The following is a 25,748-nucleotide window of genomic DNA, read 5'->3' on the forward strand; positions in this document are numbered from 1 at the left end:
GAAATTTATTATATCACTTAAAATATTTTGATTATCACCACCCTATAAATAACCTAATTCTTGTATCATATTACATGCTTCATCAAATTCAGTGCTAGTCGAGGGTCCAATAAATAAGCAGCATTGTGAGCAGATGTATTTAGATCATTTTTTCTCTTTTCAAACATAAATTTAATTTTCCTTCCTTCAGATGGAGAAAATATAGAAATATGGCATGATTGTATTATGTGTTTTTCCAAATTAAGCATTTCGTTTTTTACATGAGCTAAAGTACATTTATCCCCTTGCACTTTCAACAATGAGGTAGCTAAAGGTTTAAATATATAAAAAAATTTTAAATTTTTTGTCCAAAATATTTCTTCATTTAATATATTATTTGTAATCTCTATAGGACAAATATCACATACAGATTCTTCAACAACTGATGCTTTAAGTGCTTTCTTACATATTTGTATCATATATATTCCTATTACGGGAAAATACTGCAGCTGGTTTGTGTTTATTCTTGAAAAAATTAACAATTTTTTTAATTATTGAAATATGGTAACTGAAGCCGTTCAATCGTTCAAAATCGTGAAAGAATAACTGCAAAGTATGCGCTGCACAACCATAACATTGTATATGATTATAAATAGATTCAGATTTTAGAATTCTCCAGGCTGCTTTCATGTTAGCGGCATTATCAGTAACTAAAGAATATACTTTTACCGGATTCAATTCATGAATTATATTTTTAAATTCCTGGGCAATATAATCTGCCGTATGACGATTTTCCTCAGTATTTAAAAAATTGTAGAATACTGGAACAGGCGTCATCACCATAAAATTAATAATACTCTCATTTTTGATGTTGCCAACCATTGATACAATTGATAAGTGAGGAGATTTATCTATTATATCTGCAACTCTCGCCTCCATATCTCCTGACGCTTTGTCTAAAAGATAACCAGCTAGCTGCCTTCGCCTGGAGAAAGTGTAAATAGGACGTAATTTTATAAAGAATTCTTGGATGTAGGGATTTTCAGTGATATGGAAAGGTAAATTGCTCGCATATACAGCCTTTGCAAATAATTGATCTAACTCATTTTTTTCTTTGGGATTAATTCTATCTATAAAACCGCGGTTATACAAGATTGAGATTTACATTTAATCGCCTTGTTTGTAGATTGATTGGAGATAATAGAATTAAATTTTCTTGAGTCACAAGACAAAATATTGTCAATTTGATAATCATTCTCGATAATTTCACTCTTTTCTTTATCAGAGCTAGAAGTATTACAGACTGCATTAATGGGATTTTTGTAGAGGTTGAAATTTTGGAATTTGAATAAAATTTTTCCTTAATTATGGCAGGGCACATAGTACAGCTTCTTAATAAATGCTTGGCCATTCTATCAAAGTGGGTAATATCTGACATCTTGCAAAACCTGCACATCGCTTTAACTGATTTTCCATCGCGTACTTCTTTAAAATGTTTACAAACTTGATGCTTTGGGTTGACCATAATCCCTAATATATGAAAATTTAATTAAAAAAGATTTTGATTATTGTAAAGTTAATCAAACTTAATTATTTTATAATTATCGCTTGGCTTAATATTACAATATAATATATAATATAAATATATAATATAATAAAATATATAATATAATAAAATATATAATATAATAAAATATATAATATAATAAAATATATAATATAATAAAATATATAATATAATAAAATATATAATATAATAAAATATATAATATAATAAAATATATAATATAATAAAATATATAATATAATATAATAAAATAATATAATATAATAAAATATATAATATAATAAAATATATAATATAATAAAATATATAATATAATATAATAAAATATATAATATAATATAATAAAATATATAATATAATATAATAAAATATATAATATAATATAATAAAATATATAATATAATAAAATATATAATATAATAAAATATATAATATAATAAAATATATAATATAATAAAATATATAATATAATAAAATATATAATATAATAAAATATATAATATAATAAAATATATAATATAATAAAATATATAATATAATAAAATATATAATATAATAAAATATATAATATAATAAAATATATAATATAATAAAATATATAACATTTTATCAGAATTGAACAAATAAAAAGAAAATTATTTTTATATTCAAATGTAGCAAGTGGAAGTAAAATAAATGAGAAATAATATAATTTATACTGGGCGAAATATTAAATAAATTTAAATTCATAATAAACCATGACTTAGCTAAATTATTGTATTTATTTATTTTAGTAACAAAAAAATTCTTTTGTTTTAGATTATTTATGATGCAAATATATTTTAAAATAAATTGTAACTTAATAAAATTGATAAACATGCTTTTAATGCATACTAGATAATTTATCAAAATATTTATTCTCTAATAATATTTTAGAGTATTTGACCGGTCACTTGACCGACATGCCAATCCTGAGACGCAATAGAGTGCTGAATATATACCAATATAGGCCATATATGAGGCATCTATTCATATATCTATTAAAATTAACAATATCTTTTCAAACAATTTATAAATCTTTATTTCATAAAGTTCTATAGATGATTTTTAATTTCGTTACTTCTCAATTTTTCTTTTATTCCAATTCAATTATCAATTTTATCTCAACAACCATAAAGATATATTCAATTTGTCTCTATCAAATATGCTAAAATCCATTCAAAACAATATTTCCTTTAATATTAACTACAATAATACTCCATATTCGCCTTTACAATAGGGTTAAAATTCATTCAACAATTATTTCTTTTATTGTCAACTACATAACAATTAAAAATGTATTCAATTTTCCTCTTTACAATAAGGTTAAATTTCATTTATCATTCAACAATTATTTCTTTCAATGTTAACTACTTAACAATTATAAATATATTTCCCCATTATAATATGGTTTAAATTCGTTCCAAAATTATTTCGTTTAATATGACTGACGTAACAATTAAAACTATATTTAATTGTCAGCAAAAATTCTAATGATCCATATATGTATTATTTTATACTTACATATCTTTTATACCATTACCTAGCCCAAGATAAATTAATTATACCAATATTACAGTCGCTGACCCCCAATCCCTATGAAAATCCGACCTTCCATATATTTATCCCTAAAAAATTTAATTTTAAATTAATTACCAACCTTATAATTATTTTGAAATAAATTATTTACCAAGCTTATAAATATTTTAAAAATATTACTAATTCCAATAATAATTAATCAACTTATTCACTTTTTCGCTATCTCTTTAATTAATATAATGTAATTTTAAATGTACTACAACAAGTAATATTGTACTCACTTACCATATTTCGATAAATCTATAACAATATGAATCTGTCTAAATTAGACAAAATAAAGCGCTGAATTTATACCAATATAAACTATAATCTATGAAGCATTTATATATCTATTAAAATTATAAATATCTTTTCAAAACCATTCATCAATTTTTTTTCATAAAGTTCTAAAGATGATTCTCAATTTCGTTACTACTTAATTCTTTTGTTTCATTATAATTTTTACCCATAAAGATATATTCAATTTGACTTTATAAAATATAGTAAAATCCGTTCAAATATTTCCTTAATTACTTAACAATTAAAAAATATGTTCCATTTTTCCCTTTACAAAAGGAATAAAATCTATTCCAAAATTATTTCTTTTAATGTTAACTACATAACTTAAAAACATACTTTAAAATTATTTTAAAAATATTACTAATTCGTATAAAAATTATCCTACAAAAATCTTTATGCTAAAAATTCAAATCTAATTTATTAAACAAAAATTCTGTCCTATCATGATACTTAAAATTAAAAAACATCTCAATTTTTATTTATAATGCATTGCGTTGCTTATTTTTATTTAATTTTTAATTAAAAATTAATATATATATATAAATATGGTTTATTTACCTGTTATTTAGGTGAATTCCACCCTCTTCGGACCTCTCATTTTGGTCAAGTGGCAACACTATTACAAGTCTTTATTTCTAATAATAATTAGAGAAAAATAATTTACGTTAATTACAAATACATCATTAAATTTCACAGAAAAACTTCTAATGTTTTTCAAAAAAATACACTAAAATAAATATATCCTAATTGATTGACATTTTATACAAACAATATTTTTTTAATTTATATTATTTAAAGTTCGTCAACTACAACACTAATATAAATTTAAACACCTTAGTGTTAACGAATTTTATCTGGTAAGCGCCTGAAGATTATAGTCAACATTTAGCCATTACCATACTATACAGGGTTGCATGTGTTTTATTTGGTGAAAGTGGTATAATAATTAATTATGAAGTTTTTAAAAAACATAAATACCACATTTATGTATTAGGAAAATTTTTTTATAATTAATAAAAATTTCTCATAAAACTTTTTAATTACAAAAAAATAATTTTTTAAATTTAAAATGTTTAATATTAATAATATTTTATCCAATAATACCAATAATAGTTTTAGAAATTCTTCTTTATACTATAATAATAATTCCTTTTTATCTAATCATTCCTTTTCCACATCATTTTCGCAATCTGCTATAAGTGCCAATTCTACTATAATAAACCCTATAAACTCACTGGTAATTCAAAACCCAAAAAGAAAATATAATTGTTGGAATAAAGGGAAAATTGACATAGTAATCAAATTGTTGTCCCAGCCGGAAATGGAAAGAATGAAAATAAAGGACATTGCCAAACATATTGATACGTCAATAGCCTCGGTTAACAAATTAAGGCAAGAAACTTTTCCAGAGTTTATAGGAGGGCCAATTATAGATTATTATAATATATACAAAATAAAATATTCTTTGGTTTATAATTTTTATATTTCGTTCTTCTGAGCGCCTTTCTATAGAAAAAAAAGAATGGCATTTACATTTATCTGCAATATAAGTTAATTACTTTAAAGGTGGGTGGTGGCTAATTTTAAGTTTAAATTCTTTATGTAAGTCTTTATGATAAATATTGAGAAGGTTCATAGAATCTGAAATAAAGATCATTAAATACATAGTATTATTTTTTGTTGCTGATTTACACAATACAGTATTACCACTTATACTTCCAAATAATTAATTTTCCAATTACTTACGATATTCTAGAAACATTTCATAGGTAAATTCTTATGTTACTTTTTTAAATAAAAATTATTGTAAAAATTTGAAAAAATATTCACTTAAACTATTTTTTATCTTAATACATAAATGAGGTATTTATGTTATTTAAAAACTTCATAATTAATTTATACCACTTAATAGTTTTTGTTTTTATTATATCACCAAATAAAACATGCAACCCTGTAGTTTTCATATATTTATGCAATTATTTTCGTGCTTTAAAGTTATTTTATTGAATCTTCTCTTAATTGATATTTTTATGTTTTTAAAACAATTTTTTTAGTAGCTGTGATTTTCAAATTACTTTATCGTTTTTGACAAGAGTGTTAAAACTAATAATGTAGAATGTTTATGTTAAGTTAATATAGTTTGACAACTAAAAAATAATACAAAATGTCTGTGACCACTTTTAGGCATGGTTTATACAAAAATCTTTAAAGAAAAAAGAGATCTAGCCATTAAATAAAATTGTTTAAACAATATAATCTATAAATCTTAGGGTAAAAAAATTAATTTGATTTTTCCAGCTCACCATCACCATATCCAATGTTAAATAAGTAAATTTTGTAAATTGGAAATACTTAACAAATAAATTTAAATCCTTTTAATGTAATTATATAAATAAAGAGTCTTTCAAAGAAATTAAATAGATAATTCAGAGAAATATATTGAATCTGTTAAATATTAGAGATTATACCTTTTGGTAAAAATTTTATATTAACATTTTTATTTTAACGTTACATTTTTTTAAATATCAATTTGTATTTCAGATAATTGGTTATTTATTTATTGTTAAAAAAAGATATAAAAAGGATTGTTTTTGGTTAATACAGTGATAATAAAATGTATATAAAAAATAAAATAAAAGAAAATTATGATTTATCCCAACAAAATATATAAGAAAATTCTGTCTAAATATATCTTGGTAATAATATATAAAAGAGGATTCTATACAAATACATTAGAATCCATCATAGAACTGGAGTAATTTTTTGGAAATAATATTCTATGCTATAACCGGGCATTTCTTATTACTCTTAATCTTCAATCCTAGTTCACTCACATGTCGCAATTTTTAAAAGTACAACCAGCACCTTTGATTGAAGTTTTCCATGTAAATACAGCTTATCATGAAGATAAAAATCCTCAAAAAGTTAATTTAAGTGTAGGAGGTAAAATATAAAGAATTTTAAAAATCAGTATTTATTAGCTTTTAGAACTGATTCCTGCAAACCCTGGATTTTACCTGTGGTAAAAAAAGCAGAGGAAATTTTAGCCAAGGAAATTAACGAAGAAATTATAAATCATGAATATCTGCCTATCAAAGGCCTTGAAAGTTTTTGTCATGCAGCCACAACTCTTTTACTTGGGAAAAATGATGAAAACATATTGAATAAAAAGGTATTTTAACCAGAGATGTGCAGAGGTTATAATTTTAGGATTGACCTGGTCTGTGTTTAAAAAATAAATAATTTTTAGGTCTGGCTCATTATTTTTGGAAAAAGTTTTAGGCCTGTTTTTGATTATTATTTTTTTAGCCTGACACTGAATTTTCAATAATTTTAGGCTTGTATTGTATTTGATTGAATTTCTGAAATATTTTTGAATTAATAATGAATATTAAGTTTTTATTGATTCAAAATTTATAAAATAAAATTATATGATTATTAAATATAAATGCATCAGAGGCAAAAAAAGCAATTAAATATCAATTTAAAAAATGAGACTTTAAATATTTTTAATTTTAAGTATATGATTTTAATTATTTTTTGTTTGATGGAAAAGGACCTAAATTGTTGTTTTGAAAAGGGATTTTACCTTTTTTTTAAATGAGTAGCAGGTTGTTGAATGAAACCACAAAGTTTCAATATTGTTGGGATTTATTTTTCTCAGCCTCTGTAAATCTGAAAGGATTATCATTGCTATATGGGGGGGGTGTCTTTTCATTTAAGGTCCCTTTTGTTTTCCAAAATTCCAGGAAGTTAAGGTAGTTTTAATAGATATATTTAATAAAGAAGAATTAAAAAATTTTTTTTATACTAATCTTTGCTTTATTAGGTATAATCTAATTTTTTTTATGAGAGAATTTATTTTAACCAGGAACCTAAAACAAATACATTTCTGCATTCCTGTTCAACTCCAGTTTGGGCCAAAAAATGTTTTATTCCCATTTTTGAATTTATTTGATAACTAACTCTAGTTTTGTTAGATTGTGTTATTTTTTTAATAATAAAATCAATTTTTGTATTTAGTTTTTGAAAATTTTATTAACCCTTTTGCGTCCAGTGAGATTATTTGTCATCAAAATTTTTAATCAATTAATTTTAATATCTAAAGAAACTAATGGTTCTTAGAGATATTAATTTATAAAACAATATTTATTATTTCGTATTTTATCATTAACCTGCCAAAATCATTATTTTATTATATCAAAATATCAAAATCATTAGTTTATTATATCAAAGTACAAGTATTTTTTGTTCATGGGAAATATTCTGGGCGCGAAAGGGTTAAAACAATATTTTTTTTTACATCCTTAGTAATAATGACTGGTATATGAATTTTTTTCAAAAGTAATTAAGAAGAAAAAATTAGTGTTGGGCTAAAAATCTAGAAAAATGTTATAGCATATAAATTTTAAAAAGTGATGGAAAGTAAATTAATAGAGATAAATATTATAAAATCCTAGTCTGGTGGTAATTGTCAGTATTTTTAACTGTTAAAGTTGATTTTTAGCCAAAATTCAATTCAGACTTGTTTTTAAAAGGAATATACTTCACTTTAAAGAATACTTAAGTAAATTAACTAGCAACCTCAAGTGGGTTTTCTTTAGCACACAGCTTTTTAGATCGAGCTAAATAAGCCAATTGTAATGATAACATTAATGAATTTTTGATTGATTAGGAAAACAATTAAATTCCATATAAAAATTTATTGTACAATTAGAGAGTGAGTATAGGATGTACTCTAGAAGTTGTAATAAAGGAGAATCAAAGCAGTTATGTGGCATTACATTACAGAATAAAATATAAATTATATGATAATATTTTGCTATTTTTTTTATTAAAGAAATATTTAAAAACTAAAGATTATAATATAATTCTTTTTCTCAATTGTTTGAAATGATTTATTTTTTAAACTTATGCATAGGCTCAAGGTGTTCAGGGCATAAGTGGCACTGGCAGTTTAAAAATAGCTTTAGATTTTTACAAGGAGGTAATGGGAGCATCTGTTTTGTATGTGCCAATACCAACTTGGGGTAAATTATTTTTAAAACCTTTTTTAGATTATAGATAGATTCATAAAATTATAAATAATTTATATTAATAATCCTTTATTCTAGAAAATCATAAATTAATGGGGAAAAATTGTCATTATGCTGAAATTAAGGAATATAGATATTGGAATGCCAAAGAAAAAAACTTTGATTTAGAAGGAATGATGCAAGATTTAAAAGTATGAAGTTCTTTTGAATATTTAAATTTAAATAGGGTTGAAAAAAAAGGATAAAAACGTTGTATTTCTGTTTTATATATTACTATTACAATCTTATGGAAAATATAAAATACCAATTTTATAATATTCTTAAAAATTCCTATCAGATCATTTTCAATCCAGGCCCATGGACAAGGCATTGGGATAGGCTTTATCACCATGATGTGCAGATCTATAACATAAAATGCTAATATATGCTCTTTTATTGATTGGTTTCTTTCTATTATCAATCAATAAAATTATTTATGAGTATTTTAAGTATTAAAGATCTGCAAGCTGGGCTAAATTTTTTTAATGATTTTCATAATGGCTATGTAGCCTTAAAATCTTAAAAGGACAATTCAAGTCATGCAAATATACTAATTGTATTGTCTCTTTATTAATTTTTTAAAAAAATATCTTTATTATCATTTTATCCCTGGGTATGTCTTAAAATTTTTTTTTTTTATTGTCATGGGTTTTCTTATACATCTTTTTATGTGTTTTTAAAAAGATCTTCCTTTATATTTAGGTATTTTCTAATCAATGTTTTAATTTAAAAAAAAACTTTTTTATGGCTTAAAGCCAATAGCTTCAATATAAATTTATCTATTTTTATAGTTTTACTTTGTACCTGGCCTACAACATATAATTTAAGCTCAGCTTGCAAGCAATGAGCATTTCTCCAATACAAAATGCCACAATGCTTTTATTTATTGATAATAAAAAAAATATTCTATAAAAGAACCTATGCTATATTTTTATGTTAAGGATCTGCAAGCCTAGCAAAAAGCCTAACCTGCATCCCAAAGTCTTTTCCACAAGTCAAACATTAAAAATGTTATTATAGTAACAGCTCATATTATTAAAAAAATATATATAGGGAATAATATTGATGTTTAAACAAATGAAATAACTTACGTCATCTATAGCATAAAAAAAATATGATTCATTTTTTTAAACGAATATAAATATGTACATATCAAATATCACAATCTTTTTAATGTTTTTTTTATTTTGTAGGAAGCGCCAGCCAATTCAGTTGTAATATTACATGGTTGTTCTCATAACCCTACCGGTATCGACCCTACTCCAGAACAATGGGGAAGCATAATTAAATTATTTCAGGATCCAGTAATGAAAATTAAAAAAATATATATTATTCCCTCAAACCTTTTTTTTAAATACTCGTTTATACGATATATGAAAAATATATTGTTCACATAGAGGCTTTGGAAGATTTAAAACACATATTTTACCACAATTTAAGAGACCGCTCAAACTGTGTCAAATAGCATGTAAAAAAGCTTCCCAACTATTAATTTATAAGCTGATCTGGGATAATAGAAATTTTTTGTTTAACCTGTTTTATTTTTTTCTTTTACGGAAATATTAATTAATATTTAACTTAATAACAACCTATTTTTTTTATTCGTTAACAAGTCCCATCCATTGTACCTTCTTTTCGATATAGCTTATCAAGGATTCGCCTCGGGTGATCCAGATAAAGACGCTTACGCTGTCAGGCTTTTTGCTTCTAAAGGAATCGAATTTTTTGCCGCTCAATCTTTCGCTAAAAATTTCGGGCTATACAGTTTATAAAAAAATAAATAATGATATTTATTTTTAAATTTGGTTAAGTGATATATTTCATGGTTCAACGAGCTCCACTCTTTTCCCAAAACAGAATAGGTAAGAGGAAATATGGGGTGTAGGTTGACAAACAATAACATTATATATAAGGGGTAGAAGAAAAGTATCAAAATAAATTCATAAATCGGTAACGCGTTAGTTGATTGGATAATGATATTTAACTTGGGACCTTATTATTTTTTTAGAATGATATCTATGGCTTAAAAGGCTTAGAAGATCCATAGGGGGATACTTAGCAGGACCAATTTTTGTGAAACCACTTTGACGAAATTAGTATACATGATTAATATATAATAAATAAAAAATGCTTTAATATGTTAACCACCTACGTTATATATCATTATCCTTACACGATACTAAATATGAAATTATTTATATTATATCTCTAAAAAATGCAAATATTCACTTTTTATTTCGATTATATATACATATACAAACAAAAAATTAAACACTAAGATGAAAGGATAGGTAACTTAACTGTCTTAACCAGTTCTCCAGAGACGACTAAGCGTGTGATATCTCAAATGGTTATCTTAATTAGGGGCAACTATTCTAACCCGCCAGCCCACGGTGCTCAGATAGTGGAAAAAGTTTTAAACGATCAATCCTTGTACCAAGAATGGTATATTAAATATTTGAGAGACAGAATTTAATAGGTGTAAAACTGTATAAAAAACATTGAGGGAAATATTGTAATTGTTAGTAAGGTGGAATTCGTAAATAGAAAGACTATCGAATGTAAAAAATGAATAGGACAATGAGTGTAATGTGCAAAGATGAAGAGGCCTAGCTGTAGATTTGACAAAAATGAAATAGAAAATCTTTAAAGCGTATGAAGAAGGATAAAGTGACGGGCCCTACAAGAGTGTGACAGAAACGTTTCAAACAACTGAAGATCTGGGAATCGAGTGGATCACCAATGTGTGCAAAATGATTATTCTCGAAGGGACTAATCTGGACGACTGGCAGAAAAGTATGATAATCCTGATATACAAAAGGAACGGTATTCCTCTAGACAATGAAGGTTTTCGAGAGAGTGTTAGAAAGGAGAACAAGGGACCAAATGAAATTGATTGATATGCAGATCAGTTTTACATCTGGGAAGGGTACTACTAATGCTATTTATGTTGTGAGGCAAATGCAGGAAAGATACCAAGAGAAGGGAAAAGTACTTTATTATGTAATCATTCATAGATCTGAAGAAGGCATTTAATCGAGTGCCCGTAAGATTATAAAATGAACCCTGAGGAATTGAGAATTGAAAGATAAAATAATTAGAGGAAAAGGGTTATGGAATAAAATAGATTAAAAATGAAGATAGAAAAGACGTAGGTGATGTTTAGAGGTGAAAGTTTATAAAAGATCTAGGAGACATGCATGTGGTGTATGGGGGAAAGATGTTAGAGGCTCCATCAATTATTCCTACTATCGTAAATGGGTTCACAATAGGTGTAGTGGTGTAAAGGAAAGCCTGCAGAAGGCAAGCGCCTCCTTTATATGTAGAAAGTTTGTAAAAGAAGAATGTAATATGGCTGGTTCTCATATTGGAAAAGGAATAAGTCTGAAAACAGTAAGTACCCCCAATTATCTAGAAGATATTCTTAGTGTAGATGGAGGCGTTGACCTAAAATAACAGTCGTAGCGAGGATATGATTGCTTTGAAAAATTTAGAGATATAATTTTATTAGATAAAAATGCCTCTCTTAATTTAGGAAAAGGTTAAGTTATGTGAGAAGTTGTATGATGTATGGCAGCGAGACATGGGCAATTAATGCGACTCATGAAGCCAAATTAGGAAGAATGGAAATAAGAATGATTAGATATGTATGCGGAGTATTTCTATGAGAAAGAAAACAAGCCAGGAACTTGTGATAAAGGATTGGGATAGAAGCCATAAGTGTCTTGAGAATATAGACTGAGATGGTTTAGACATGTTGAACGGAAGAGAAAGAATGATTGGTTGAATAGATGCCGTTGGTTGGAAGTGGAGGAAACAAGATATAGAGGGAGAGACCTGCTAAATGAAAGTTCTAGATAATGACATGGTTTGATGTGGTCGATGCCCAGGACCCCACTAAAATGGAGATAGAAGGGAAAATGGCCCACCCTGGTAAACCTGAAAAACGTATTAAACGACAAAGAAGATATAATTCCTAACAAGAAGAAACTTTAACAAGATAAATTGGAGGAGGGAAGTTTTATGTGAATTGCTATGGGAATGTAAGGGAAGCCCATCCGATCCATCATCAAAACTATAAAGGCTGCACAAAATGCATTACACGGCCCGCAAGTACCCGGCACATTATATTTTCTAGCGGGTCTGGGCTGGGTCTGGATCAAAAAAATTTTTTTTTAATGGGCTGGGCTTGGGCCTAAAATTATTAAATTTAGATTTTTAAAACAGTTGTTAATTTAAAGAAATATTGCCATTTTTTCTTTTAATAATAATAAATTTCAATATTGGAAACAAAATGATTGCCTAAATATATTTAAATATTAGTTATTTTCATTAAATAAAAAAATAATTAAATTTTTGGATATGGGCTTGGGCCGGGTTTTAAATTTTTTTTTGAAACTTATCATGGGCTTGGGAATTTTTTTAACATTAAATATGGGCCGGGCCGGGCTTGGTCAAAAAATTAAGGCCCGTGAAGGTCTCTGATCTACTGATCCATCAAAAATAATATTTTTTCCATCTATTTTTTTTCATATAATTAATAAAAATAGTGTGTAGAAGTTTTTTCTTTTATTAAGTGAATAAAATTTTAGTTGTCTTATTTGCCTTCATTATTATTGAAACATAACCAAAATTCGACAAAAAATTATCAAAGGAAAGAATGCGTCAAAAAGATGGCTGAGAGGATAATATCTATAAGACGTGATCTGAAGAAATCATTAGATCAGAATAATACGCCCGGTCACTGGAATCACATTACAGATCAGATAGGGATGTTTAGCTTTACTGGATTAACGCGTAATTTTATTCTCACTTTTTTCCTCTTTTTGCTGGATAAAAAATTGTGAATATTATAAGAGAATATTCCCAGCTATAATTAAAAAAAATAAATTTTATCTTAAATAAATTTTAAATTATCTAAGATTTAATCTTTTTTTTATGATGGAAACTGAATTTGAATAGAAATTTATTGATATTCACAATCAATAAATTAAAAATTTAACGATTAATCTAAATTATATAAAATCTGTCAATTATTAACTTATATTGTTTTTAAAAATTAAAGACTTGCATCGCCCAGGAATTATATATAAAAGGGTATAAAACTGGGTCTGGCCTACAAGTAAAAATGTGTAAACATGGAGAGGATCAAAATTTGAAAATTAAATCAATTAGCCAATTTAAAAAAATCACGCGATGAGTCATTTATGATCCGTTTTTGTCTAATATTTAATTACCCCTTCATTTACAACATATTACCAAATAATAATGATCAAATTTTAAAATAATATGGGCTAGGCTATAAACTAAGAAAAATTTAAAAATCATGCCCGGATCAGCCTCAAAAATGAATTTAAAAACCGGACTAAAAGATAATCTAAAAAAAATCGAACCAGGCTGGAAACTAGTATTGTTATATGACTTGATTTTGAAAAACGGCTAACTCAGTATTTTATCCAGGAAAATATTACGCAAGCCTATCGATTTTGCTCATAGATGACAGAAAGGTTTATACATCTCATCTATTAATGGAATCTTGAGGATTGCATAATATATTTTTGGATAAAATTTTAATTTAAAATCGACTAAATTGAATCGTTTAACTACACTACTGGAAATTGGGAAATTTTTTTAAAATTCAGGTTGGGATATAAAATTATGATGAAAAACTGCTCTTATTTTTTACGTAGAACCCTATTTTTAAAATTATTGTTTACTTTTTTAAAGTAACTGTTAATTAGAGCCTTGCATAGTCAATTATTTTCGACCCGGACCTATTATGCCATTTGTTTTTAAGCCAAACCCACCTCGGTGTATTTTCTTTATTCAAACTGATATTTTATAATATAACTGTAGAGTAATAAATTCTATATCAGGTTTATATAATTTAACTATTTTATTTATCATTACTGTTAGCCAAGCAGGTTCAACATCTGAGGGACGAATGGCATATTTACATGCTAAATAATGGTCGTATTAGTTTATGTGGTCTGAATAAAGATAATGTTGAATATGTTGGCAAAGCTATATGCGAGACACTCAAGATTATTCCAAATGAAATATATCCATAAGGAATGTTTTCTTTTAAAATTTAATTAATTTAAAAAAAGTGATTAATAAAATTCCTCCAAATCCTTCACTTATGTATTTTATCTACACAATCTTATAAATTTTTTTTGGAGATAATTAAATTTTATTACGCAAATAATTTACAAATAATTTTTTTTGGTATCGTTTCAATTACAAAACAATTAATTAATCGATAAAAGAATGTTTATAATAATTTATTTAATTTGACTTTAAAGAGGTTATAATCATTTCGCAATATACACCCTTTTTTTAAAAAAAATATTATAATTTTAATCTAGAATACTTTAAAATTTCAATGTCAAAAATTCTAGTCATTCAAGTTAACAGGCTCTACTTTCACTTACTTTTTTGCCCGTAATATTGTTACTAAGTCGCATCAACATTTTAGCTCTTTTTACTTTAGATATAATCAAATGGTATTCTGATACTCTATTCTGGCCCTATCTCTATAGATAATTCAGTTTTACTTGTTCCAGTAGGTAGCTAATGGTATTACTGTTATTCTTTTTGTTAAATAATTAAATATAAATTCCTCTTTTCTAATCTGATCTACAAAACTGTAAGATAATGGCAACATTCCTTTACATATAAATCAAAGCGTGACCCATTTTTTAAACTAATGTGATAGATGATATTATCTTAATTTCAGAAAGGGCAAATTTTTTTTATAAAAAATTATAATTTTTTACATTTTGTTTAATTCATTCATTCATTTTTTTTTCTAATCGCTCAAATGTGTCTGAATTTCCATTATTATAATAACGCTTGTTTTTAATAATAGCGAAATTTTATAAATATTTAAGTGTATTTTTTTGTGATATTTTTTACTTCCACAATATCTTATAATCAGAATATTTAATAAATTTTATATATGATTTTTATTTTTTGTTGCAAAAAATATATAAATGATTTTTAACGTTATTTCCAAATTTAATTATAAGAAAATATAAGTGTATCGCCGCTAATGGCGATACTTAAATAATTTCGAGTATATCTTTTTTTAAATTTTAAAACTAAATCCTACAAATGGTGAATAATATAATAATGAATACAATTTTCAATGTAATATTATTCCATAGAAAAGGAAACGCCTTATTTTTTTAATCAAAGAATTAATTAAATATTAGCAAAACACAATAAATAAAATGGCAGGTTCTTCTTATAAATGAGTTTATATTTGTGCAAAACAACAATTTTACAATTTTTTTTAATATCAAATATAGTAAAGAGCCATAAAAAATAACCTAATTTTTTTTAAAATTCAATCTTAAGAGTAGTTATAAACCCATATTTAATTTTAGGCAAAATCAAGCAATACGATGATTAACTCGAGAGTTTAAGTGGGGAAAAATACGGGTGGTTAGATGGGTCTACCCCATTTTTAATATAACTCATTCCAATTTTTATATTACGCGTTGTTATTCTAAACTCTTATGAACTTGTAAGAAATTTAAATATTATAATATTTTTTTAGAATTTGTGTAGCGTTGAAAAATAAGCTATTGCCTTAAATATTATATTTCATATTTTTTTATAAAAATGTATTATTAAAACATACAGAATTATAAATTTATTTAATCATTTTTATTATTCTTTTGTATGCGTAAATGTATATTATAATATGATTTATATTATTTCTGAGAATAAAAGCTGAAACGTTCAGAATTTTTTGCAAAAAATTTTTAATTTTCTCATAATTTTTTTATTGAATTTTCAATACTAAATCGCTCAGAAATTTTTGTTATATATTTTATTTTAAGTTAATATTCAAATGAATTGTTGAGTTTTATTAATCTATGCTCTCGGATCTAGGTCATTTGTGTGAGGTGTAAATTATTTATTCATAATATCTTTTCATGGGTATCATAATAAAACGACAAATTGATTGCATTGATACTCATCTCTCCGGAGGGGATTTGTTAAAATTTTTTAACATGATCTAGAGATGGGTATCAAATGAAAGCGAATAAGGAGATTAATTTATTACATTGATTCTCATCACTCTACGTCTTCGAAGTAGGTAAGGTGGGAGGGGGTTTGAAATTTTTTAGTATAATATTTCAACATGGGTATCAAATAAAGTTAAAAAATCAATTAATTATATCAATATTCATCTCTTCAGAGTTGAAAAATTGTTGAATCTATTTATTTTTATAATGCCATATATCTATGAAAAAAAAGGGAAATTCAATTTTTCATGGATTTAAAATTTTTTCAATTTTCTTTTAAAATAGGTTTTAGGAGAAGTTAGTGTTTAAATACTTGGGCTTCCATAAAATTAGAATTTTTATCCCTAACAATATAGAATTCGATAATATCTTAACACTAGCCAGCATCTCGGAAAAATCTTCATGATATCCTGGAATATATGAATTTATTTTCTCCCAAACACTTTAATTATGGTTAAGGCTTTTTGCTCATTCAGTCCAAACAATTTGATCGTTCGTCACAACAATTTATCTTTTAAACATAGTAATCAATGGTGATCATCCATCATATCGTGCTGTCGGGTGAGCATTTAGGCCACTCGTTCTAACGGTCATGGCAATAATCACAAGTAGTATTAGTTATCTAGGCCAAAGGTGTATGGACACAGTAGACATAATTGATTTTTTATAAAATTGTAGCATAGCCAAAGGCCTAAAATAAGTGGACCCAAAGACCTACAATAATTCAGGGGAAAACATACCGAAACTACACCTATAATTAATACCAACCAACACAACCTAAATATAGGCTTAAATAAATTTAACTTTATTGTAAACTGGAATCAAATTAAGACTAATTTTATTAGCCAACATAAAAAAAGTGAGTAATTTTAAAATTTCATCTTTTTATAGTTAATGGGAGTAAAAATCATACGATATCTTCCAGTGCGTAATATAATAAATCAGGCGAATTATAATAAATTAAAATAATTCCAATAAATTTCGAACGCCAATAACATGAATAAGCAAAAAAAATTTATATATAAAACGAATGTTAAAACAAGCTGATAATATAATTAGCTTTCTAATATAATTTAAGTCTTGCATTCAGTTTTCTTGCAACTAATTACTTTGCATTTCTCTTTGTTAGAACAAACTCCACCTAAAAAATAAAATTAATGAGGAATAATTCTATTTTATTTTGAAGCCAGAAAATATTCATAAATTTATTTAGTATTTTTTTAAAATAAAAATATGAATAATAATAATAATAATAGTAATTTTCATCAATTTTTAGCCCATATTAGTGGCCATCATAATTTAATCATTTTTATAAAATAGAATGTCATTGAGATAAATTCTATAAAAAAATTTTTTTTTATCATTTTACCAGGGAATACTTGGGAAAAATTCGGTTGATAGATATTTTTATTTTTGTCCCGGGCTAATTCTTATTTATTTTTATAAGCGGCCCTATTTTATTTAATATAAAAATAATATCCCTATTTTAAATAAAGTTAATACTAAGTTTGTATCCTGGGTTGATTAATCATCGGCATCCCATTTTAGTTTGTTTTAAGTTTTTGGTGGCATTGTTATTTTTCTTTTTTGAATTTTATATTTTGTTTATTTTCGTTTTTTTCAGTTTTTATATTACTTTTTAGGTTGTTTAGTGTAGAAGCTAAGCAATCGACTGTTAATAAATCGAACTAGAACACGGCTTACAGAGAAATTTTAAATCATTTTATTTTATAAAAAAGATGAATTTTGTTTTTCAGAACCGCTTTTTATAAAAAAATGAAGCCCGAATTTGACACGTTTAAGCCCAGCCCGTAAAAAGATATTTTTTTTACACCCTATCTATTGTATTTTTTGGGTAAAATTTATAGATTTACATTATTAAAGGCTTTACAAAAAAATATTCAAAATTCTGAGCTTGGTTATGCCCGAAATTTTTTTGTTGTCCAGCTCAGACTGATTTTTATGTTTATATTATTCAATATCATAATCTTACATCCTGGACATGAACATTCTTGACCAGGTGGGCAAGGTTTTTCGTCGCAGCATTTTTTACAACACTATAATTTAAAAATGAAATAATAAAGATCATTAAAATGGTGTTCCTAGCCAACTCCGATTCAGATCGAGAACCCTATCATATTAGGTATTTATTAATATTTGATATTTAAATGTGCATTTCAAACATTTAATAATGAGAGTTATGTGACTTGTTCCTTAATTATACCAACTTATAATGTTAAAGAAAAAATAATTATATCACTTCTTTTTTTAGAATTTAATAATTTATTAAAAAAATATATTACATGGCAACATCCTTTGTCGCAGCCGTGACATACTTTATCATGGCAACCTGTAATAAATTTTTTTTTAAAGAAAATTCGATAAAATGTTAACGTATAATGGATGTAAAAACAACTTACATTTTTGACACTTTTCTCCTTTTGTCTCATTTTTGCAGCACTGTAAATAAAGAAATATATTTTTTTATTAACAATAAAATATAAATTTAGAGGAAAATAAAATAAAGTGAAAATATATTTTTTAATTAAAGTTCGGGCCAGGGCCCCTATAGTTTAATAGATCATTTTTGAGAGTTATTATTTTAATATAATATTTTTCTATAAGATTTGATACCATCCTTAAGTAAAAATTTGAAAATAATTTATTTAGTTAAGAGGGTTAGAATGATCATCAGGCGCAGTCATATCAATCTAATTTTTATATACAGAATTGTAAAAGCATCTCGATATATTATCAGTTTTTTGTCAATTTATAAATATCGTAGTCTTTATAAACGTATCGGTATCAAAAAATTCTTCGTATTAAAAAGAAATGCTGACCCGAACCTGGTTAAAAATGTGAGCGGGTTGACAAGCCTCATCTTCACGTTAGATTCAAGCGAGTGTTACGAATCCGCTAAAATTGTTAACTGGGCTCGGTTTGGACCGATTCAATGCAATAAATTTAAAAGGGCTAAAAAAATTTGGGGTTAAGTTCAGTTTGGTAGATTAAAATCTTAATCGAGCCGTTTTTAAAAATCGACCATTAGTGCCGTTTAACAACACTAATTTATCCAAACGTTAAAATAAGTTACTCTGTCTTTGTTTAAATAAAGAAGAAAATAGTTCTGATATTTAAAGGAAATCTTCTCAGAATATTTTAATTTCTTGTTATTTACGAACTGAAAATTTCTAACCTTGCAACAATTCTTAGGGCATTCACATTTTAGGCATGGGCAATTCGCACCCTTTTCACTGTGGCGACATTTTCCTTCATGACATGTTTGACCAGTACCACTAGCGCCTTGATGAGATTGCATTATTTGAGCTTCATTTATATATTTTTAAAATTATTTTCAGAGCTGAAGGACCTAGATTCTCATCGGAATTTTTTTGTTAACTATTACTAAAAAAAGTTGGAAAAAAATGACTTCTTTTTATCTAATATACAATAATACCAGAACACGCACAATGGCGTCGGTATTGACTGCTACTTTTTTTTTGCCGGTAGCAAGTTGAATAAATTTTCGATATTATACCAAATATTTTTCATAATCTATCCTAAAAATGCTTCTTTTTTTTTCTCACTACAGTGCCTTGCATACTTTTAAATGATAATGTTCGGCGTTGAGATAAAAATTTTATTATTTTTTATAATAATAAAAATGATGTATTTAAATAGAATTTGATGAAATTAGTATGTTTTTCATATAAGTATCTGTGCCAAGTATTGACCCGATACTCTAGTGTCTGTAAGATCTTTCATAAAAATATTTATATAAAATAATAATAAAGGGAATATTATACCAAAATTTAATATTTATTTTCCATAGTTTTAAGTACATTATTTATTTGAATTTTTTATCTTTCAAAAATAATAAGTAAGTGCAAATTTTTTTCAAATTTACCCTTTAAAAACAAATTCTTATATTTTTAATTTAATGTGTTTATTTTATTATTACTTGCACACAATATTTATTTTTAAAGCGTATTCCCAGAGCTATATACCTGGCCGGTCACTGACATTTTTATGCTTACTAGACAGTGACACTGTTATTTAAATCCTGCAGGCAAGCAGAGGCATAAAAAATATTTCATATATTTTTAATCCTTATTATGTATAATTTTAATTATAATAATAACAAAATTTAAATATATATAATATAATAATATTAGAAATCTAATAATTTATACATGTTTTATTCTTCCATAAGCTCATCACATCGGTTGTAATGCTATTTAAAAAGCGCCTTTTTTTGAAAATCGAATCGAGAGATAAGGGAAATTATGACTGCTCTAAGATGTAAAACAGGAAAGTTTGAATTTGAGTTCAAGACGAATCAGAGAAAATCTAACATAGGATATGTTAGATATTAATATCACCAATCCTTACTCTGATAACCGTTTACCAATTGGTAATTCCAATGATGATATTCACAATAATAACACTTAAATGATAACATTAGGATTAAAGTTCCAACCAGATGCCATAGTAACTTAGTTATGCTCTATAAAATTTACTGAAGTAAAAAGAAATAACCACTTTTAAGATGGTTGTTGCCATGTAGAAAAAAAATAGGAAATAAGATTAATATTTTTTAAGATTATAATTCTTACATAGTTCCTTTCGTAGAGATTACTAGGAATAAGAGAAATAAAAATTTAAATGAAAATATTTTGATAAAAAAGGATATATTTTAAGCCTTGTAAATAATAAAAAGCAATGTAGGCTAATAATAATTTATTATTATCTTATTTTAATTCTTTTTTAAGAATGTTATGATAATTAAAAAATATATAAAAACGGTCATTATATAAAGAGAGATTACTTTATACGAGATACAAGTTCCCAAAAAACAAGCATAATTATATTATTAAAATTATGGTATTAAAAATTGTTTGGACCTTTACGATAAAAAGAATGAATGAATGAATGAATGAATGAATGAATGAATGAATGAATGAATGAATGAATGAATGAAGATAGATAGATAGATAGATAGATAGATTGATAGAAAAGAGTATTTCTTTCTATCTTGATTTTGAGGATTATATTTTTGGGAAAAGCTTAAGGTTTTGCTTGACACATGCCCATAAAAAAAAGTTTTTAATAATTTTATAATTTAAAAACAAAGAGAAGTGAAATTAATTTTTGGGGAAAGAAATTTTTTTTGGAAGAAAATAAACTTATCCCGATAAGCTTTCAGAAAACTTTTCCACGAATACCTCACAGTTGGGAAAACTACTTATGGGTATTCCAATAAAACATTTCCTTTAATATCTTTAGCTTTAAACCACAACTAAGACTTTGAATTGTAATTACATATTTTCGATTTGTTTAAGAGCAAAGTCTTAAAAAAAATCTTTTCTGGTTTGAGAATTAAAGGTAATATGTAAAATTTAGGTTATACAGCGCCTGGTAGGGGATTTTCAATATATATGCGTGAATGGAAAGATATTTTGTACCCTCTATGAAGGTTTTTTAATTTTGATAATATTTAATGTATCAAATTTTTTAATTAATAAAACTATAAAAAGACATGTTAACTTGTAAATATTTTATTCAGAATATATATAATATATAACAATAAATAATAAATATTTGATAATATTTAATGTATCAAATTTTTTAATTAATAAAATTATAAAAAGACATGCTAACTTGTAAATCCATTTTATTCAGAATATATATAATATATAACAAGATATAATAAATATTTAAGATTTGTTGGCAAAAATATTATCAGGACCTCTGAGTAGGATTGTTTCAAAAGTCCACAATTTATATTGGTAGCTCTGAGGATACAAATAACGAACGTTTATGGATTGCGAAAAGCTAACTAAAATAACTTAGGATATTCAAATTTTTTTCGCCTATCGGTAGGCCTTCAGGGAGATGCCTTTCGGAATCTAATCTTATCATGATCAATCATTAAACTAAACATTCTAATGTTATCTGTGCTCCAAGTCAGCAACAATATTTTAAATTTAATAATCTGAACTTATTTAATCTAGATTCTCAGAAGCAATGTTGTTAAACGACCCAATTTGGATTGATTTTTAAAAATGACCCGATTAAGATTTTAGCCAAAATAATATTATGTAAGCCCCGATATTTGGCAAATAGAGCCAAACATTTCTGCCATCTATGAACAACCAGGCTTATATAATATTATTTTGGCCAAAATCTTAATCGGGCCATTACTACTCAGAAGTTAGGCCATTAATTTTTTCAACTTACTCTTTAAGATATTAAATATATTGCTATGCCTTTTTCAGATGATCTTTGATAAAATAAATTGAATGCGAAAGGATATTAAATCAGTTGTAAAATTGATAAAAATTAACAGATTTAAAAAAATAATAGTAACTCCCTTAAGAAAATGTTACCTATCAAATATATGGTCCTAAATTTCAATTTATGTTTAGAGAAAGAATTGGTTTTCAACCGTTCAGAAAAATTATAATTCGGTGAGCTCCTTTTAGTAATTGGGTATAAAGGTAATGTTACGGTTCAAAAAATTATAAAGGTTTATTCCGGGTTTGGTTCACTCAAAGTCCCTGATGTAAATTAAATATGCATCAGAAACGTAGCTAACTAGGTTTTTTTTCAGTTCCTCCAAATCCTATTGCATTATTATACATAAGTAAGAAAAAACATTTTAAAAAATTATCGTTGTTCATTATTAACTATCATGGGCCCGTTAAAAATAAGGATGAATCAAAAATTTCCCCCTTTATTTTATGTAAGGTGAATCCGAAATTTTCATTATATTTTTGAAAGTAGACCTGTGCGCGGCGCCGCCTACCCCTTCAGACATTTCAGGGGGGGGGCAACGATGTCGCCCAATTTTTTTAATAGCAGATAGCGGGCGTTTATTTATAAATATCTTTAAATTGAGCCCAAAAGCTTGTATAAAAATATTTATAATGTGTTATAACTTTTACTAATATCAATAACATTTATGCCTTACAATGTTAGCTAGAATATGACCTACTAGGACAGCAAACTTACGCTGAAACTGGCGTGCTAGTATTTTGGTGCTAGGAAAATTTATTCCGCCCCGTTATTAGCATCCTGTATTTTTTTTCTGAGGTCATTTTTATATAAAAAATTCAAAAAGATTTTCATTGTCTCCAGATAACTTGGATAAAATTATATCTGATATAAAATTTTAATTCAAAATAATAAAATTTATATTTGTGTAAAATAAATTAAATAATGTGCAGTTGATGATTCAACCATTTATCTTTAAGGTATTTTATAAACATTTCTAAATCTTAAAATTTATATTCATATTTTGTTTATCCAAGTTTACTGTATATTATGCATGTTGTTATCGGCTTGCCGATGTGCCGCCAGTAAACAAAGTGCCATCGCCGCGAATAATGCATAGGCTCACAGGTCTAGGTATAAATTATTTTCTTCTACTAACCTTAACTTAAAGCGTATAAAATTTCATTCGAGAAGATATACATAAAAAAGGATGGATTTAGTAAAAAAATTATTTATTTATTTAGTGATTTACTTATATTAATTTTACAAGTATATACTGAAGAAAAAGTAAATATATCTTCTGATGATGATACCATTTATTGTTCTCGATATAGGCCAATTTTTAAAAATGGCTAACTCATTATTTTAGTCAGAAAAATTTTGCCTAACCCTCAAGATTTGGCTAATAGATGTCCAAACATCTATGAGCGAAATTTCCAGGCTTGCGTAATATTCTGGATAAAATATTGCGTCAGTCGCTTTTAAAAATCGGCTTAAATCGAGCTATAACAATATTAATGCCATTAATATTGTGAAATCAAGTGGATTAAATCTTGACTTCGACGTTCGATGGATCTTATTCTAAATAATAGAATTTTATAATGATACAAACCTTATTAACAGTATTAGATATTGATGATGTTAAATACGTTCATACTACATTTTCTTTCTTTTATTAATTTATCGAAATGATTAATTTAGTTATTTTGTTATAAAAAACCATTTAATTTCTTTTCTTACGATTTTATTCAGCCCTTTACATCCTTTTGTTCAAAATATTTATATTTTCTAATATTTTAATATCAGTGGTACAAGAGGTGTTTGGACGTACCTTAAAAAATGTATCAATTTATTTGCAATATTTTACCAATATTTTTTATAAAATATATTTAAAAATTATATTTTGCAATTTTTCAGTTCTACTTAGATTTTATTTTAAATTGTGCATTATAGACGATCGCTTAATTATATTTTTGAGTATATGTAACTAAAGGGACTATCTTTTTTAGAGGGGTACTTTGCTTCATAGGCTTTAAGGAAAGGTAAAGGGGAGCCACTGTAAAAACTATTTCATAAAATGCACAAAATTTGGCAAAAATATAGTTTAGGCTGCTTTTATTTTAAATTAAGATCCTTAAATATTTGGGACGTAGCTAGACCTAATGATGCTCCTTTTTACTCAAAAAAAAATTAGCCATTCATTGTCATTGTGTTAAATTTTATAATAAAGATTGTATAATATTTAATCCAATAAAGTTTACGTTCAATAATAATACAATAAATCGGTCATTTATTTAAACTTCTTATACATCAATCGGTCCCAGATCAATCTTAATTTTCAAAATATTCCTCACATAGGTATGATATGAGCATGATGTTAAAGGGTTATGTTTAAGGCTCATTTCCATTCTGGTTCGTTCGTTTCCGCTCCGGTCATATTTAAATTTATATGGGTTATTTCGGGTTTTTATTTTTTTAAATTAATCACATATTTATAATTAAAAAATAAACACCAAAAAATTTAAGGAAAATAAGTTATATTTTCTTTATTATCATCATAAAACATGCAAAGAAAGAGATAACAATTTAAGAAACTTGACCATATTTAAATTATTTTTTTAAATTATGCTAATCATTTAGAATATATAAATACAATTTTAAAGAACCGTTTCATAAGAATTTATCTTATGCCAGATAAATTCTCCGTTTTTTTCAGATTTTAATTATACGGTTGCTAAAATTTTCGAGGTAATGTTCCACCCTGGGTATGGGTACATAATGTGTTTAATTTGTTTTGGCCTATCCTTTTAAAAATTATTAGGTAGGATAGATGAATTTAGGATCTTTCACACCACATATTCAACCGGAGGTATCTGACAAATTAAAGCTCTTTAAACAACCTTCGCATTTTAAGAA

The 25,748-nt window shown here is 25.7% G+C and overlaps 2 protein-coding genes across 5 annotated transcripts; one reads left to right on the forward strand and one right to left on the reverse strand.

Annotated features, from left to right (window-relative positions):
* The first annotated feature begins 6,255 nt into the window (after nucleotides 1-6,255).
* On the forward strand, nucleotides 6,256-15,350 carry LOC135925785 (aspartate aminotransferase, cytoplasmic-like). The gene is made up of 9 exons (XM_065461258.1): nucleotides 6,256-6,385; nucleotides 6,424-6,614; nucleotides 8,364-8,472; nucleotides 8,557-8,669; nucleotides 9,711-9,821; nucleotides 10,131-10,281; nucleotides 10,797-10,962; nucleotides 13,172-13,314; nucleotides 14,434-15,350. Exons 1-9 carry the CDS (start codon nucleotides 6,277-6,279, stop codon nucleotides 14,586-14,588), a joined length of 1,248 nt encoding a protein of 415 aa, XP_065317330.1. The 5' UTR covers nucleotides 6,256-6,276; the 3' UTR covers nucleotides 14,589-15,350.
* A 1,990-nt stretch (nucleotides 15,351-17,340) lies between these two features.
* LOC135925929 (keratin-associated protein 5-4-like) lies at nucleotides 17,341-21,515 on the reverse strand. Of its 4 annotated transcripts, XM_065461519.1 has the most exons (7): nucleotides 21,173-21,294; nucleotides 20,750-20,851; nucleotides 19,753-19,883; nucleotides 18,977-19,016; nucleotides 18,860-18,906; nucleotides 18,550-18,613; nucleotides 17,341-17,697 (listed from the first exon to the last, which is right to left on the reverse strand). In XM_065461519.1, the coding sequence occupies exons 2-7, from the start codon at nucleotides 20,772-20,774 to the stop codon at nucleotides 17,630-17,632; spliced, it is 375 nt and encodes a 124-aa protein (XP_065317591.1). In that variant the 5' UTR covers nucleotides 20,775-20,851; nucleotides 21,173-21,294; the 3' UTR covers nucleotides 17,341-17,629. The 4 variants fall into 4 exon arrangements, with proteins under 4 accessions (XP_065317591.1, XP_065317594.1, XP_065317593.1 ...); XM_065461522.1 differs by lacking the exons at nucleotides 20,750-20,851; nucleotides 21,173-21,294 and adding an exon at nucleotides 21,461-21,515; XM_065461521.1 differs by lacking the exon at nucleotides 20,750-20,851 and having other exon boundaries at nucleotides 21,173-21,326.
* Nucleotides 21,516-25,748: the final 4,233 nt, after the last annotated feature.

This window comes from Gordionus sp. m RMFG-2023, chromosome 3 (assembly GCF_954871325.1).
Source record: "Gordionus sp. m RMFG-2023 chromosome 3, tfGorSpeb1-WG-v2, whole genome shotgun sequence".
NCBI lineage: Eukaryota > Metazoa > Nematomorpha > Gordioida > Chordodea > Parachordodidae > Gordionus > Gordionus sp. m RMFG-2023.

Coding starts and splice junctions, on each gene's coding strand:
- LOC135925929 (XM_065461519.1), bottom strand. CDS start 20,774: ATGAGCTTATGGAAGAATAAAACAT. Junction 19,017..19,752: donor GCCCTAAGAATTGTTGCAAG/GTTAGAAATTTT, acceptor CTTTATTTACAG/TGCTGCAAAAATGAGACAAA. Junction 17,698..18,549: donor AGAATGTTCATGTCCAGGAT/GTAAGATTATGA, acceptor TTTATTTTTTAG/GTGGAGTTTGTTCTAACAAA.
- LOC135925785 (XM_065461258.1), top strand. CDS start 6,277: ATGTCGCAATTTTTAAAAGTACAACCAGCACCTTTGATTGAAGTTTTC. Junction 6,615..8,363: donor AAAACATATTGAATAAAAAG/GTATTTTAACCA, acceptor ACTTATGCATAG/GCTCAAGGTGTTCAGGGCAT. Junction 13,315..14,433: donor TAGCTTTACTGGATTAACGC/GTAATTTTATTC, acceptor CATTACTGTTAG/CCAAGCAGGTTCAACATCTG.